General features: G+C 44.4%; 1 protein-coding gene across 15 annotated transcripts in view; it reads right to left on the bottom strand.

Annotated features, from left to right (window-relative positions):
• Positions 1 to 14,511, bottom strand: part of DISP1 (dispatched RND transporter family member 1) — a 183,536-nt gene that overhangs the window by 16,325 nt on the left and 152,700 nt on the right. For 14 of the 15 annotated variants that reach the window (XM_021064356.1, XM_021064349.1, XM_021064360.1 and 11 more), the window contains 2 exons: positions 7,235 to 7,264; positions 138 to 261 (listed from right to left, as the gene is read on the bottom strand). In XM_021064356.1, the coding sequence (XP_020920015.1) occupies positions 138 to 261; positions 7,235 to 7,264 (154 nt within the window). Of the gene's footprint in view, positions 1 to 137; positions 262 to 7,234; positions 7,265 to 12,143; positions 13,956 to 14,511 lie in introns of those variants that run through there. The other variant, XM_021064363.1, reaches the window with a different exon arrangement.

The following is a 14,511-nucleotide window of genomic DNA, read 5'->3' as shown; positions in this document are numbered from 1 at the left end:
TCACTGACGGCTTGAGAAGGTTTAAAATAAATGGGGCACTAAATAACATAATACAACATGTGTTAAAATACATCATCTTTTGCGATGTTTGTGGGCTAAAGAAAATACACACTTTCCAGGGGCTCAAGTCTCCTTACCAGCAATGGATCAGAGAAATCAGGAAGTTCAGGCACTAACACGCCGACCAAGGCACAAACCACGATGAAGACGGTACACAGGCCCAAGACGACCACGGGCCAGTCTGCGATCAGGGCTGCGTAGCTACAAGAGCAGAGGTGACAAAGGAAGCCCAGTGAAGCCGTTTGCTACTTAAGAGACCAATGTGTTGGGAGTTCCCGTCATGGCTCAGCGGTTAACGAATCTGACTAGCATCCATGAGAATGCAGGTTCGATCCCCGGCCTCTCTCAGTGGGTTAAGGATCTGGCGTTGCTGTGAGCTGTGGTGTAGGTCGGCAGCTGTAGCTGTGACTGGACCCCTAGCCTGGGAACCTCCATATGCCTCGAGCACGGCCCTAAAAAGAAAAAAAGGAGCAGTTTGTTAAATCTTCCCATTTCAGACCTAGTTCAGGTATCTCAGTAGAAGAGCTACTGAGATTATAAGCATGTATATGGAATTGTAGTAGAACATTAGAGATTATTGCCCTCTCATTTCCGTGATAAAGCAGCAGTGCTCATATGCTATAGGCTTTTGAGAGTCAGAATAAAGTCTATTTCAGACAGATAACCTTTTGCTCCCACTTCTGTGCCTGGGAGAAGCTCCTGAGTCTAAGCACAAAGAAATCTACTTACAGAGGACCCAGCCTGCTGGCAGTTTCCTCCAGTTCCCTGGGTTCCTCTTTTCTCCACACTTTTACTCTGTCTGCTCTTGAGAAAAAGCTCAGCCCATGCAAGTTCCTGTCGTGGCTCAGTGGTAACGAACCCGCTAGCATCCATGAGGATGTGGGTTCCATCCCTGGCCTTGCTCAGTGGGTTAAGGATCCTGCGTTGCTGTGGCTGTGGTGTAGGCTGGCAGCTGCAGCTCTGATTCGACCCCTAGCCTGGGAACCTCCTATATGCTGAGGAAGCAGCTCTAAAAAGACCAAAAAAAAAAAAAAGAACTCAGCCCATGAACAGGCTCATGTAGTATAAATCTTAAGAAAAACCAAAACGAAATCTTCCCATAAACCAACTGATTCTCCTTCTAGCTAAAACTATAATGAACTCATCACCAGGCTAAGCTCCGTGGGCAGAGACTTTGAAGGAGTGACTGGTTGATCTGGGGCATGTCAGCGCTTTTCTAAAGAGGCTGGAACCGTCTATTGATGAGAAGAACAAACACTCAAGTATTTGCCCTCCCTTCCCTCTCTAATCACCACAGCCTGGCTTTAGTTTCCCACCACACCCAGAAACGCCTGTCACCAAATCCCAGCTTTAAGCCGTTTCTTCCAGCACCCTTTCCGCATCCTCCTTCAGCAGCAGCTGTAGAAAGGCCTGTTTCCGGGCCCTTCCCTAAGATCCTGGCTTATTAACTCGACACTTCTGATCTCGACAAGAATCGAGTACTCCAAAGAAGTTGACTAAGATAAACTTTTCTAAAATTGAAAATGTACTCTGCCAACTTTAAGGTTTCTTGAGTTTTTATTAGAGAGACATTTGCCTTGTGGATAATTACTCTCTCTCAACAATGTCAGCTTGTCGGGCTGCTGTGACGGCTCTTTCTGGGTCATCTGAAATAGGCTTCTTGCTTATATAGTTTGAGTTTTTTCCTTAAAAGCATGTGAGCAGTTTAAAGAAAGCTAATGGCAGAGTTCCCGTCGTGGCGCAGTGGTTAACGAATCCGACTAGGAACCATGAGGTTGCGGGTTCGGTCCCTGCCCTTGCTCAGTGGGTTAACGATCCGGCGTTGCCGTGAGCTGTGGTGTAGGTTGCAGACGCGGCTCGGATCCCGCGTTGCTGTGGCTCTGGCGTAGGCTGGTGGCTATGGCTCCAATTCGACCCCTAGCCTGGGAACCTCCATATGCCTCGGGAGCGGCCCAAGAAATAGCAACAACAACAAAAAAGACAAAAAAGAAAAAAAAAAAAAGAAAGAAAGAAAGCTAATGGCTTTAAACATCATTTTTTCAAAAGCTCCTCCTATGTGTCTCTCAAAATAGATGGCTGATTTTTATATTCTGATCTCTCAACTTCATAATCTGGCTTTGTGGAGCTATTCAAACTAAACTTCAGTAAGGAAGTTCAAATAGGACAGAATTATGCCTTAAGGGAGCCCTCACACGGGCGTTTTTCATTATTGTTCTTTTAAAAGCGACCTTAGGAAAATAAAAAATAACCATCTGTGCTCACGGGGCGTTCCAGCTGCCTAATGCTTTATGTAGATTATCGTCTCATTTAATTCTCACAACAACTTGATGAGATGAAACTGAGGCATAGGCAGGTTAAATAAATGTTCAAACCACAAGCCCCCCCAGCTAATAAAACAAGTACGTCCTGGGGATGTAATCAATCATGTACAGTGTGGTGACCACACTTGATAATATTGTCCTGAATACTTGAAAGTTCCTAAGGGAACAGATTTTAAAAGTTCTCATTACAGGAAAAAGAAGAAAATCTGTAACTGTGTGGTGAGGAATGTTAACTAAGTGTGGTGATTATTTTGCAATATATACAAATATCAAGTTATTAGGTTATACACCTGAAACTACTATAATGTTACATGTCAATTATATCTAAAAAAGAAAGAAAGAAAAGTCATAAAGCTAGGAAGCCTGGTAGCCGGTTCTATGGTCTGGCCTCTTAACCACCATGCTGTCATCTCTGGCTTCGAACACAGAGAAACAAAAGGCATCAGGAATAAATCAACGTGCTACAAATAGATGTTTCCCCAAAACTGACATTTAAAAATTAAATTCAAAAAAAAATTTTTTTTGAAATTATCCATGAGGATGTGGGTTCGATCCCTGGCCTTGCTCAGTGCATTAAGGATCCGGTGTTGCCATGAGCTGTGGCATAGGTCACAAATGCAGCTCAGATCCTACATTGCTGAGGCTGTGGTCTAAGCTGGCAGCTGTAGCTCTGATTCGACCCCTAGCCTGGGAATTTCCATATGCTTCTGGTGCAGCCCTTAAAAAAAAAAAAAAAAAAAAAAAAAGCAAAAAGAAAATAAAAAATTAAAAAATTACATTCCTAAGCCACCCTAGATCCAAAGGACTTCAAATTGAATAGTATCCACTAGACTGCAAATGCTGGATCTAAAAACTCATTAAGGAAAAATTATGCTAGGTAAGATGGAATAACTTCTTAAGAATAATTCTGCATGTAATGAAAACATGTAAATCATAACATGCTGATTGTAGCTGTTCAAATGTAAACTCCAGTGGTCAGAAGCTGCCGTCTTTCTAGAACACACCCAGTGCTTGTCCTCTCTCTGCTTTATTTCCTCCTCCACCAAAGGCAAACTAAGATGAAAGTAACTGGGTCGGAGCCATCAAGTCCTTTGTCAATAGCGCATGTGAGACTTTCTGTTCATTGCTTCAGACTTAAAAAGGGTCCTGTACGGAGACCTTTAAAATAGGAACGAACAGGTCCCAGGTTCACACAATTACTCGTTATACTTTAGATTACATGGATCAATTTTCTTGCAAACACACCACAAGCTGTGCGTTTTTACCTACAAACATGCTATCCACAGAGGACATGGGGCCCCACGTTGCTTCGTCTCCACACTGGGGTTTAATGTACCCATATAATGACTTTTTGTTTTGTGCTCTTGAAAGAGCTGCACACAGGCCCAGCAAGCTTAAAACCCGCGTGCAATAACTGCTTTTCTTGCTTTTGAAAACATTTGGTTTTGATTTTCTGGCATATGCTCTACACCATCTCCACATACGGGAACTTGCTGGCACGTGAGTGAATTTGGGACATTTCTTCCAAAGGCGTTTAACCTTTCCTACATCACAGCTCCCCTTTCTCACACGGCCCGTGTTTCTCTGCGAACCTCTCCTAAGACAACTGCTCGCCCTGAAGACGTGGGGTTCCCATCCCAGGTTCACGGAGCAGCTCGGGGAGGAAGCCGTTCCTCAGACCGGGGTTCTCCCGAACGCCACGCCATCGCCCGGGCTGTTTCTGCTCTCCCCGCTCCCTGTGCTACGAGGTTGTGCAGCCACGGGCACCACATGGGAAACGCAAGTTTTGTGTACAATAGGAAACCCAGACAAGGGTTGTAATATTAAGACAAGAACCTAAGAAAGCAGGAAAACTGGAGAAGTAAAGGAAATTAAAAATGGCCTATAAATCTCACTGCAATACAGCAGAATGGGGCAGAACGTTGTAAATTAAGTATAATAAAAATATGTGGAGTTCCCGTCATGGTGCAGCAGTGAGTGAACCCGAGTAGCATCCATAAGGACGCGGGTTCGACCCCTGGCCTCGCTCAGTGGGTTACGGAGCTGGCATTGCCCCTTGCCGTGGGCTGTGGTGGAGGCTGGCAGCTGCAGCTCTGATTCAACCCCTAGCCTGGGAACCTGCATATGCTGCAGGTGTGGCCAGAAAAAGACAAAAGACTAAAAAACAAATTAAAAAACCTCACTGCTGTATTTCTCCTCCTAATTCCACTCATGGTGAGTCTGGCTTCGAGATACACATTCTAAATTTAAATTAGAATAAACTCCCTGCATGGTCTTTTCTTTGAAAAGTCAACTGCATGTGCATTAGGAAGCTTTCCAAGGGCCCCTCCCTTTACCGTAATATGCTCCTCTGCACACCCCATGTGATGGCTTGTCTTCCCTCTGCCTTATCTACTTCTGTAACTCTAGACACCACATCACTGCACACACACACCACTTCTGTGACCCCAGGGACCGACAGGTGGCAGGTTTCCTCGAGGCTGTACTGCTGTCCGCGGCGTCACTGAATGAAAGTGCCGCGACCTTTCCAGCAGGTGCGGTCAAGGTAGTGTGGCATGAAGGACTCATCTCCCTTCATCTTTGCCAGACAGAGAAACAGGCCGAGCAGGCTGGATGGAAATGTTGGGTGGTGGGGGGTGGTGGGGACAGGGCATCTGAGGGAGCGGGCAGTTGCCTGGCAGCCCCGTCCAGGCGGTTCCTGCCCTGCTGGATCCTCCCGAGAATCCAAGGGGAAAGTCCCCTAACATCCTCTTAGATCCTCGGCCGCCTGATTTGGGGGTTTAGTCTGGAAAAATACAGAAGTCACTGTTAAAACAGATGAACGAAGGGTCTGAACGAAGGGTCTGACAGGGCTAGCCTATGCTCCAGGGTCATCATGCGGGGCCTGTCTTAAATGGACCATTGGCACTGCACTCGACCCCCCTGCACAGGAAACTGTCCTTTCACTTTCAAAGCTGTTTTTCTCCTGCCCGTTGCTCCTTTCTGGCCACACTGCCCCCTCTCTCCCCTTCCTTTCTGAGCAGAGAGCCAGGCTTCAGAGTATGAGCACCATGGGCCTGAGGCCGCCTTTTCCCAACCAGCCTCCAAGCCTTAACCCCTCAGGGCCTGCCTTTGGCTCTCATGACTCTTCTGAAATTGCTCCAGTCAACTGTCTTGGTTTTCATCTTCCTTTCTTTCTTTTTTTTTTTTTTTTTTGCCATTTCTTGGGCCGCTCCTGAGGCATATGGAAGTTGCCAGGCTAGGGGTCTAATCGGAGCTGCAGCCGCCGGCCTACACACAGACACAGCAATGCCAGATCCGAGCCAGCCTGCAACCTACACCACAGCTCACAGCAATGCCAGATCCTTAACCCACTGAGCAAGGCCAGGGATCAAACCTGCAACCTCATGGTTCCTAGTCGGATTCGTTAACCACTGAGCCATGATGGGAACTCCAGAAATTCATTTTCTTAATATGCCATATTTACTTGTATGACTTCTTCCCTTCATCCTTTTGCCAAAAAAAATTTTTTTTGGCACAACTGGGTAGACAAAATGTGTATATGCAACGATGTGGAATATCATTCAGTCTTAAAAAGGAAGGAGTTCCCACTATGGCTCAGTGGGTTAAGAATCTGACTGCAGTGACTTGGGTCACTGCAGAGGCATGAGTTTGATCCGCAACCCAGGGCAATGGGTTAAAGGATCCAGCATTGCCACAGCTATGGTGTAGGTCGCAGCTATGGTTTGGCTTCAACACCTGGCCTGGGAACTTTCATATTCCGCAGGTGCAGCCACTAAAAAAAGAAAAGGAAGGAAACTCTGACACGTGCCATAACACGTATAAAACTTGAGGACATTATGCTAAGTGACATCAGCCAGTTACCAAAAGACAAATACCATACTCTTCCACTCCTACGAGGTATGTGAGTGACAAATTCATAGAGAAAGAGAAGAATGGTGGTTGCCGGGGGCTGGGGGGAGGGAGAAGGGAGTCGGTACTATTTAAAGGGTACAGAGGTTCAGTTTCACAAGCTGCAAAAAGTTCTGGAGATGGATCATGGTGACATAATGGGACTGTATTTAATGCCAAAGAATTGTATTTTTTTTTATTAAAACAGTAAATTTTACGCTATGCCTGCTTTACTGCCATTTTCAAAAGTAATGTGTTTTTAAATGTAAAAGCAATTTTACATTTAATCATTACATTTAATTATTACATAATTAAAATTGATGTAATAACTTTACGCCAAAGAGAGGGTAACTCTCCAGCGGTAGGCTTCAGAGTTATCAGCATCTGAGCATCTTCAGCAAATGAATTTTGAAGATCACTAAGGATTTCTGAATATTATACCTAGAACCAAATGTATAAGGACATCCGATGAGATAATGCTTTTTTTCCCCACAAACTCTTGTCCATTTAAAATTTTGCTTTTCTACTAAGCAGCTAAAACTTGAAAATTCCCACATAAAAGAATACCTCCATCTTAACATGGTAACAAAATTTTTGGAAAGAAAACCCAGACAACAATCAGAAATAAACTCCCAGGAATTCAAGTCATGGAACCGGCCGAACAGTTTCTCTCTCATCAGTAAGTAGGACACTGAGAAGCCAATACATGACAGGAGAGAATTCAAAATAATTGTGCAAATATAAATGATTAAACCTCCAAAGAATTTAAAGGTTAAAAGTCTGCCTTGGGATTAGAACCACTTTGGAGATATAAAATTCCTCAAGCAGCCAACTCAGGGGAAATTTATTTTTCCCACACAAAAATATGAACGAGGAAGGTGAAAACAGCAGCAAAATGTAAAGAAAATACTAAAAGGGAAAAAGCATAGAATGATATAATAAGATGATCCAGACTACTTTACCTTTTTGGTAACTTGAACGGTCTGGATGGTCTGGAAAAAAAGCAAAGAAAAACAATCAGAAACAAGGTATCAACATACGAACAAATGCTCTGTATATGCATTTAACATTTGACTTGTTATCTCTCCTTATGCGAGAATCCTGGAAGGGTTAAAAAAGACATTCTCTTTGAGGCTGGGGATTGAATGATGGAGGCTGAGCATCTGGTACCCAGTAGGTGGCATCTTCTTGGCTTCTCATCCCACGCTCCTAAGGGAATCACTGTCACACAGGGAGGGAGCGACATTTGTTCACCTAACCTGCGTTAGACGCCCTCGTCTCTCCCACAGGAAGCCACTCACCTGTCTCCAGCCTCAACTGCTTCTTGCGAGGATCCTCCTACACTTAAAAAAAAAGGGACACCCACACCTCCCTCAACTAGAAACAGGAATATTGTACCCCTCTTGAGCTACCAAGTTCACCACGAAGTTTCACCAGATTCTCACGGACACGGGCGCTCACAGCCTGCGATGAAGGCCCCTGAGATTTCCTGAGACCCTGCCCAAGGCTTGTGAGGGCCTCCCTTCCAACTCCATTCCTGTCCAGGGCTGGATTTTCTCCATCATCTCATATCTTTCAACTGAACGGCCGACTGCAACACACTGAGCGCACATGTGAAAATCCTGCTGTGTTCTTTGTAAGCTGCACTTCAAAGAGATTTGCAGAGATGTGATACAACGCTCACATCTCACTAAGCTTTTTTTTCATTTTGGAAAGTATATTATTTTTCATAAAAATGTTATTTATATTACATGCAAAGAGCTTACTGTGATTATTTATTTATTTATTTATGCATTGTCTTTTTAGGGCCACATCTGCAGCATATGGAGGTTCCCAGGCTAGGAGTCGAATTGGAGCTGTAGCTGCCGGCCTACACCACAATCACAGCAATGCCAGATCGGAGCCGTGTCTGCGACCTACACCACAGTTCAAGGCAACACTAGGTCCTTAACCCACTAAGCGAGGGCAGGGATCGACCCTGTGTCCTCAAGGCTGCTAGTCAGATTCATTTCCACTAGTCAGAAGAACTCCTTCTTGTGATTATTTTAAATGAACTAAATTAAAAATTTTAAATTAATCAGTTTCAACTCCAACATGGTACACATCAAATGTAACCCATATATAAAAAATAATCTTTGGATCCTTAATGATTTTTGGAAAGTACAAAGGGGTTGTGAGATCACAAAGTTTGATAACCATTACACTAACACTGAGGGGATACTTAATCATCTGCTGAATAAATGAATAAATTTCCTACCTGTGTATTCTCTCCTAACCTGAAATCTTCCATCAGACTACCCCAAACTTTAAGGAAACGAATCAAAACAAAATGAAAAATCTATCTTCTCATTTTTCTGCTTCAAGCTATTCCTCTGCCGGTAGTTAGAGCCCTATTTTCGAATGTCTTTGAGACCTAAAGTTTCCTTTCTTATTTTCCTTCTCCATTTATATGTCTCACTAATATATATGCATTCGTTCTTTAAAAAAATTACTTCATTCCTGGTATAGTATGAATGAAACCAAGAGGCAATCAAACTTCATGGAACTTACATTCTAGAATGCATTTTGCATTAATCCATTGACATGAAAGACGCCTATGTTCTGAATTTCATGCTTTATATGCACATGCTTAAGAGGAACCAATCCCAGAAATTACAAGCACTGGAAAAAAAAAATCTTGGAAAATACGCATTTCAGTTCCATCCCAGTCCTGTTTTTAGAGACGGGCTTCAGTTTGCCTCTGGCCATTCAAGGTCTTAGGAGCAGAGCTGTAGAGAGAACTCATGTTTCTGGATCCCTGATTTGCTGTTTTGAGTCCTGTATGTGTCTGCCTGTAACAGCAAGGGGACAAAAACCAACACAGGGATGATAATAAAATATTAATTTGTCATACAGGAAAGGAAGTATTAGCTCTTTGGGGAGGAATGGAATTTTAAGTCAGAGTTTCCAGTAAGAAGAGCATAAGAGAACATGTTTGAGACCAATATTCGTGGCATTAGTAAAGAAGCTCTCCCCCCAAAAGGCTGTTTTATACATGTACAATAAAGAGAATTCATATTTAAAAGCTAAAAACTGACATTAAAAGCACACACAGGGACCATAACTAGTCTGTGTTCACATCTCTGTAACCTAGTATAATGTACAGCCCTTCGTGAACGTCAGGTCAGAGTTTGCTGGATTCCTGAATGAGCATCTTTTATTACTTTTCTCAGGCGCAACAGCTTTGAAGTTAGTAGTCAGTGGATAGCAAGAAAATGAGGACATAAATATTGACAGAGGTAAATTTAGTTTTATTTTCTATTTGTTTATTTCTCTCTCTGTTACACACACACACACACCTTTTGTAACTTCAGCCCATTCCTATCTGCCAATCCTAAGTTCCTTTACCACTTTACTGAGTTTTGTAAGTTTGTTTCTGCCTCTGAATCCTGTAATAGAGGCCCTCTTAATCAGTGTTGCAAGAATAATTAATTTGATGACTAATCAGAAAAGTTAAAGCAAAAAAGTCTAAAACAGTGCCAGAGGAGTTCCCTTGTGGCACAGCGGGTTAAGTATCTGGTGTTGTCACTGCAGCAGCTTGTCACTGCTATGGTGCAGGTTCAGTCCTTGGCCTGGGAACTTCCGCATGCTGCAGGCATGTCCCCCAAAAAAGTGCATACACTTTTCTTAAGTATCTAATTGTGACAATTTTTTTGTTTGTTTTTTGTCTTTGTTTGCTTGTTTTGGCCACACAGTGGTATGTGGAAGTTCCTGGGCCAGGGACTGAACCCACCCCACAGTAGTAACAATGCCAGATCCTTAATCCACTGAGCTACCAGGGAACTCCTAGCTGTAACAAATTTAAACATATACTTAGCTGCCAATCTTTTCCTTCATTTTTTTTTTTAAATGGCTGTACCCGTGGCATACGGAAGCTCCTGGGCCAAGGACTGAATCTGAGCTGCAACTGCAGCCACGCTGGACCCTTTAACCCACCGTGCCAGGCCAGGGATCAAACCCTCACATCCACAGTGACCTGAGCCACTGCAGTCGGGTTCTTAACCCACTGTGCCGCAGTGGGAACTCCTGGCCATCTTTTCTTACTTATCACACTGCATTGCCTGTGAGTCCCAGTTTTGGAGGATTTAGGATACTTGTGAGTATCCTGAGTACACTAACTACAACAGATAATCTAAACTTTGATGATTTTCCTCCAAAGCTCTTACCGTGGTTTCCCTCATGCGTAATTCAGTATCAATGTTTCGGTATCATTTGTCCAGTTTTTCCAAACCCACTATTTTCTTTTCACAAAATTACCCTTTCTTTTAGAGACTATACTCAAACGGATTCTTTCTGAAATTTAGTGGAACGGCATGAGGACAACGTGGCGTGCGTAGTTTTGGCGAGCACGCAAGTCAAATGCTGGGAGAGGAAGATGAGCCTTCAGTGAAAAGGTCCTGCTGCTCGAGACGTCAGGAAGGACATCTCATCGGGGAGGGGGGGAGTCTACCAAGGGAAACCCCCCATCTTCTCAAATATATACACGTTGATATTTAAATCTCAGTTTTACTGAGATATATAGCCCACATACCGCATAGTTAACCCACTTCAAGTGCACGAGTGAACGGGTTACGTGCTTTCACAGAGTTGCGTGCCCCTCACCGCACATGCTGTGGTTTTGTCTTTTCAGGGTCTCACCTGCGGCGTATGGAGGTTCCCAGGCTCGGGGTCCAATCGGAGCTGTAGCCGCCAGCCTACGCCACGGTCACAGCAACACTGGATCCAAGCCGTGTCTGCGAACTGCACCACAGCTCCTTAAGCCACTGAGCGAGGCCAGGGATGGAACCCGAGACCTCATGGACACTAGTTGGGTTCCTTACTGCCGAGCCATGACGGGAACTCCCACACGTGTTTTGGAAGAACATGCTACCTGAACACCAGTGAGGAAGCTACAAATGAGCTACGTGAGAAAGTTTATTTTTACAGAGAGGGAGAGTAAGATGCTGACCAAAGAAGCCAGTCACTTAGCTTGTACACAAAACCTTAATTTTTTTTTTTTTTTTGTCTTTTTGCTATTTCTTTGGGCCGCTCCCGCAGCATATGGAGGTTCCCAGGCTAGGGGTTGAATCGGAGCTGTAGACACTGGCCTACACCAGAGCCACAGCAACTCGAGATCCGAGCCGTGTCTGCAACCTACACCACAGCTCACGGCAACGCCGGATCCTTAACCCACTGAGCAAGGGCAGGGACCGAACCCGCAACCTCATGGTTCCTAGTCGGATTCGTTAACCATTGCGCCACGATGGGAACTCCCCAAAACCTTAATTTTTCACTCCCAGCTTTCATGTGACACAGCTGCAAAACTACCTCTTGAATTTCCGCAAGAGAGAAGGTAACAGAAGTTGCTGTCTTTAGACCTAAGGTGATCCCCAGAGCCACAGCCTGGGATGGATCATCCCAGGGAGTTGTAACAAAAAAAAAGCTATTTTATTATAAACATTTCGGGTTGTAAGAAATACAAACATTCTTCTTCCTCCTACTCAGCCCACTAACTTTTTTTTAACTGAGCCAATCATGGATCTATGACTAGTTTACTCCCAAGAGACAGAAACAACAAGTCATCACAGTCTTTCTGCTTGAGGAAAGACTTCATTTTAAGTCAAACTCGAGATAATAAGGAGAGATCGCGGACACCAGTTGAAAAAGAAAAATGGAGGTTACCACAAAGATACCTCCAGGGAAAACATGAGATCCCTTTGAAGTTTTTAGACTAATGGACATGACAAACAGATGTTTGAAACACCCAAGCCACAAGTGCAGGTAAAACATGAAACCTGTGTGATTGATGGTTTATGGTGTTGCATCATTAATTCTGCCCTCACAATCTCTTACCAGGACATATCTGCTTAAGGCGGCATGCAAGGAAATGCACCACGGAGTCTCATGATCCAAAGTCGTCTTGCCCTCTCGTACAGTCTTTCTGAGGTGCTGCTCTTAGTCGCTATCTAATAAATTCTGCAGAATGATCTTCCTCCCTAGTCTAGGGTTGCTAAATAGCAACTAGGAAAAACAAACAAACAAGAGAGAAACCATGTTTTTTTCAAGGTTCATTCACCTTTTAATACCATCTGGTCAAAACCCCTGCCAAAAAAACATCCCAAAACAAATGGAAACATGATAATCTGTCTTAGGTGGGAACATCTGCTTGTTCTTTGGTTAGGGCTTTAGTCTTTTTTTTTTTTTTCCTGCTGAGAAAAAGCCCCAAGGCAGATGACATTTGCAAACTCTGTGCACACTCCCAGAGGCTGTGGCATCCACCCGCTTGGTTTCCAATACTTTCCAGACGGCTGGCTGGAGTGTCACTCTCTCCCACTCAAGAAAGCGTTTCTGTCTGTAAGTAGGTGACAGGGACATGAGTGCAGAGCTAAGCTCAACTCTGCTTTCAGGAAAACAAACAAACAAAAAAATGCAGCACTTAGACTCAGTGCTCATAATGAGTAACTAATTGCCCCGACACGTCCCACTTGAGAACTACAGCGGCAGCTGAGAACCTTGGCTCCAGCCCTCGGATGACCAGTGAAGTGTGGTATGTGCACAGATCTTGGTCAAGGGAGCGACAATGAGACTCTAAAGGTCTCGGGGCGGGGGGTGACCATGACAGTGGGGGTTGGGGCAGATACAGAGGCAAGGGGCAACTTTTTCAAAGGTAATAGAAGAAAAGAAATGCGGGAGGAAGAAAGCTGAAAAAAATGTAGCAAAGCTGCAAATGGTCTGTATCTCTGTTTCCTTCCCCTTTCCCTCTTTCTCTACAACTTCTGGAAGAGAGCAGGGAGGGTGCAGGTGGGGGAAACTCGGTTGTTGACAGAGCTGCAGAATTAACCTCACCACTTTGACAGGGACAGTATCAAGTCTCCCAAATTCCAAACGGCTCTTCCTAGCATCCAGGAAAATCAAAACTATGGCAAAAAGAACTTGGTTCATTTCTGAACAGCTAAAACGCGCTGAGGGACCTCGATTTTCCGCTGCATGGTCAGAAATGGATTTAAGTAAGAACTGGCTTAAAGTAGCACATTTTAGTCTCCATAGTCCCCTACTTTAGTCCCACTGGATTGTGCCCCCTGGCCATTGTGTAAAGGCGTATTCTGCAAGAAAAAACTTTGGTTCAGAGCTGGTGTGTTAGGAAGAAAATATCTGAAAATAAAGAATCCACACTTGGGGGAGCATTCTTTAAAAGATTTCCAACAGAAACAAAACCAATCTCCATCGCGAAGTATTTCCATGAATCATCACTGGCACACTTGGGTTCTTTCGTGAAGATGAAACAGATACCCTGTAGACAAGCCGAGCGTGGCCTCCAATTCATCTTCATGCGCCAGAGCTAAATGTTTATGGTCTGTGTCAAGCGATCTGAAGGATAACAATAACCACAAGGACTTGCCTAAGGCGTGTCCTGACCGTTCCAGAGATGTTGACTCAAAAGCACTGGTCATCTGGATGTCTCAAACTGCTGTGACCACCAGAGTGTCACCGCTACACAACAGAGCAAATAAGCCAGGGGAGCGAGGAAAAGATTGGGAATGGAAGACTAACATTCAAAGAGCATCTGAGACATACTGAGTTCTCTGTAAATGTTAAAAAAGAAACTCAGTGGGGAGTTCCCACCATGGCTCAGCGGTTAGTGAACCTGACTGGCATCCATGAGGATGCAGGTTCGATCCCTGGCTTCACTCAACGGGTTAAGGATCCGCATTGCCACGAGCTGTGGTGTAGGTCGCAGATGGGGCTTGGATCCCGCATTGCTGTGGCTGTGGTGTAGGCGGCGGCTACAGCCCCCATTGGAACTCTAGCCTGGGAACCTCTACATGCCGCGGGTACGACCTTAAAAAGAAAAAGAAAAAACAAAAAAACAGATAAACAACAAGGACCTACCATATAGCACAGGGAACTATATCCAATGTCTTAGAATAACCAATACTGGCAAAGAACCTGAAAAAGAATAGATTGTGTGTGTGTGTGTGTGTGTGTGTGTGTGTGTTTTAAAAACAGACGTGAGGTAAAGTCTGGAACCTGAACGTCAAGTTTAATGATCCTGAATGAGCCCTGTAACTTCTCAGGACCTGCGGGAAATGGATAATACATAAAAATGAGCTGCGTGAGTCAGTTTTCTATAATGTGTGGAGCATTAGCCGAGGGAAGAGACACCTAACCACTGCCCACACCGCCTTCGGCGCCAGCAGTGGCCTGGAAACGGCATCGAGCC

Source organism: Sus scrofa, chromosome 10, assembly GCF_000003025.6.
Source record: "Sus scrofa isolate TJ Tabasco breed Duroc chromosome 10, Sscrofa11.1, whole genome shotgun sequence".
NCBI lineage: Eukaryota > Metazoa > Chordata > Mammalia > Artiodactyla > Suidae > Sus > Sus scrofa.
Note: the sequence above shows the minus strand (reverse complement) of the source record. Positions and strands in the feature narration are given on the sequence as shown.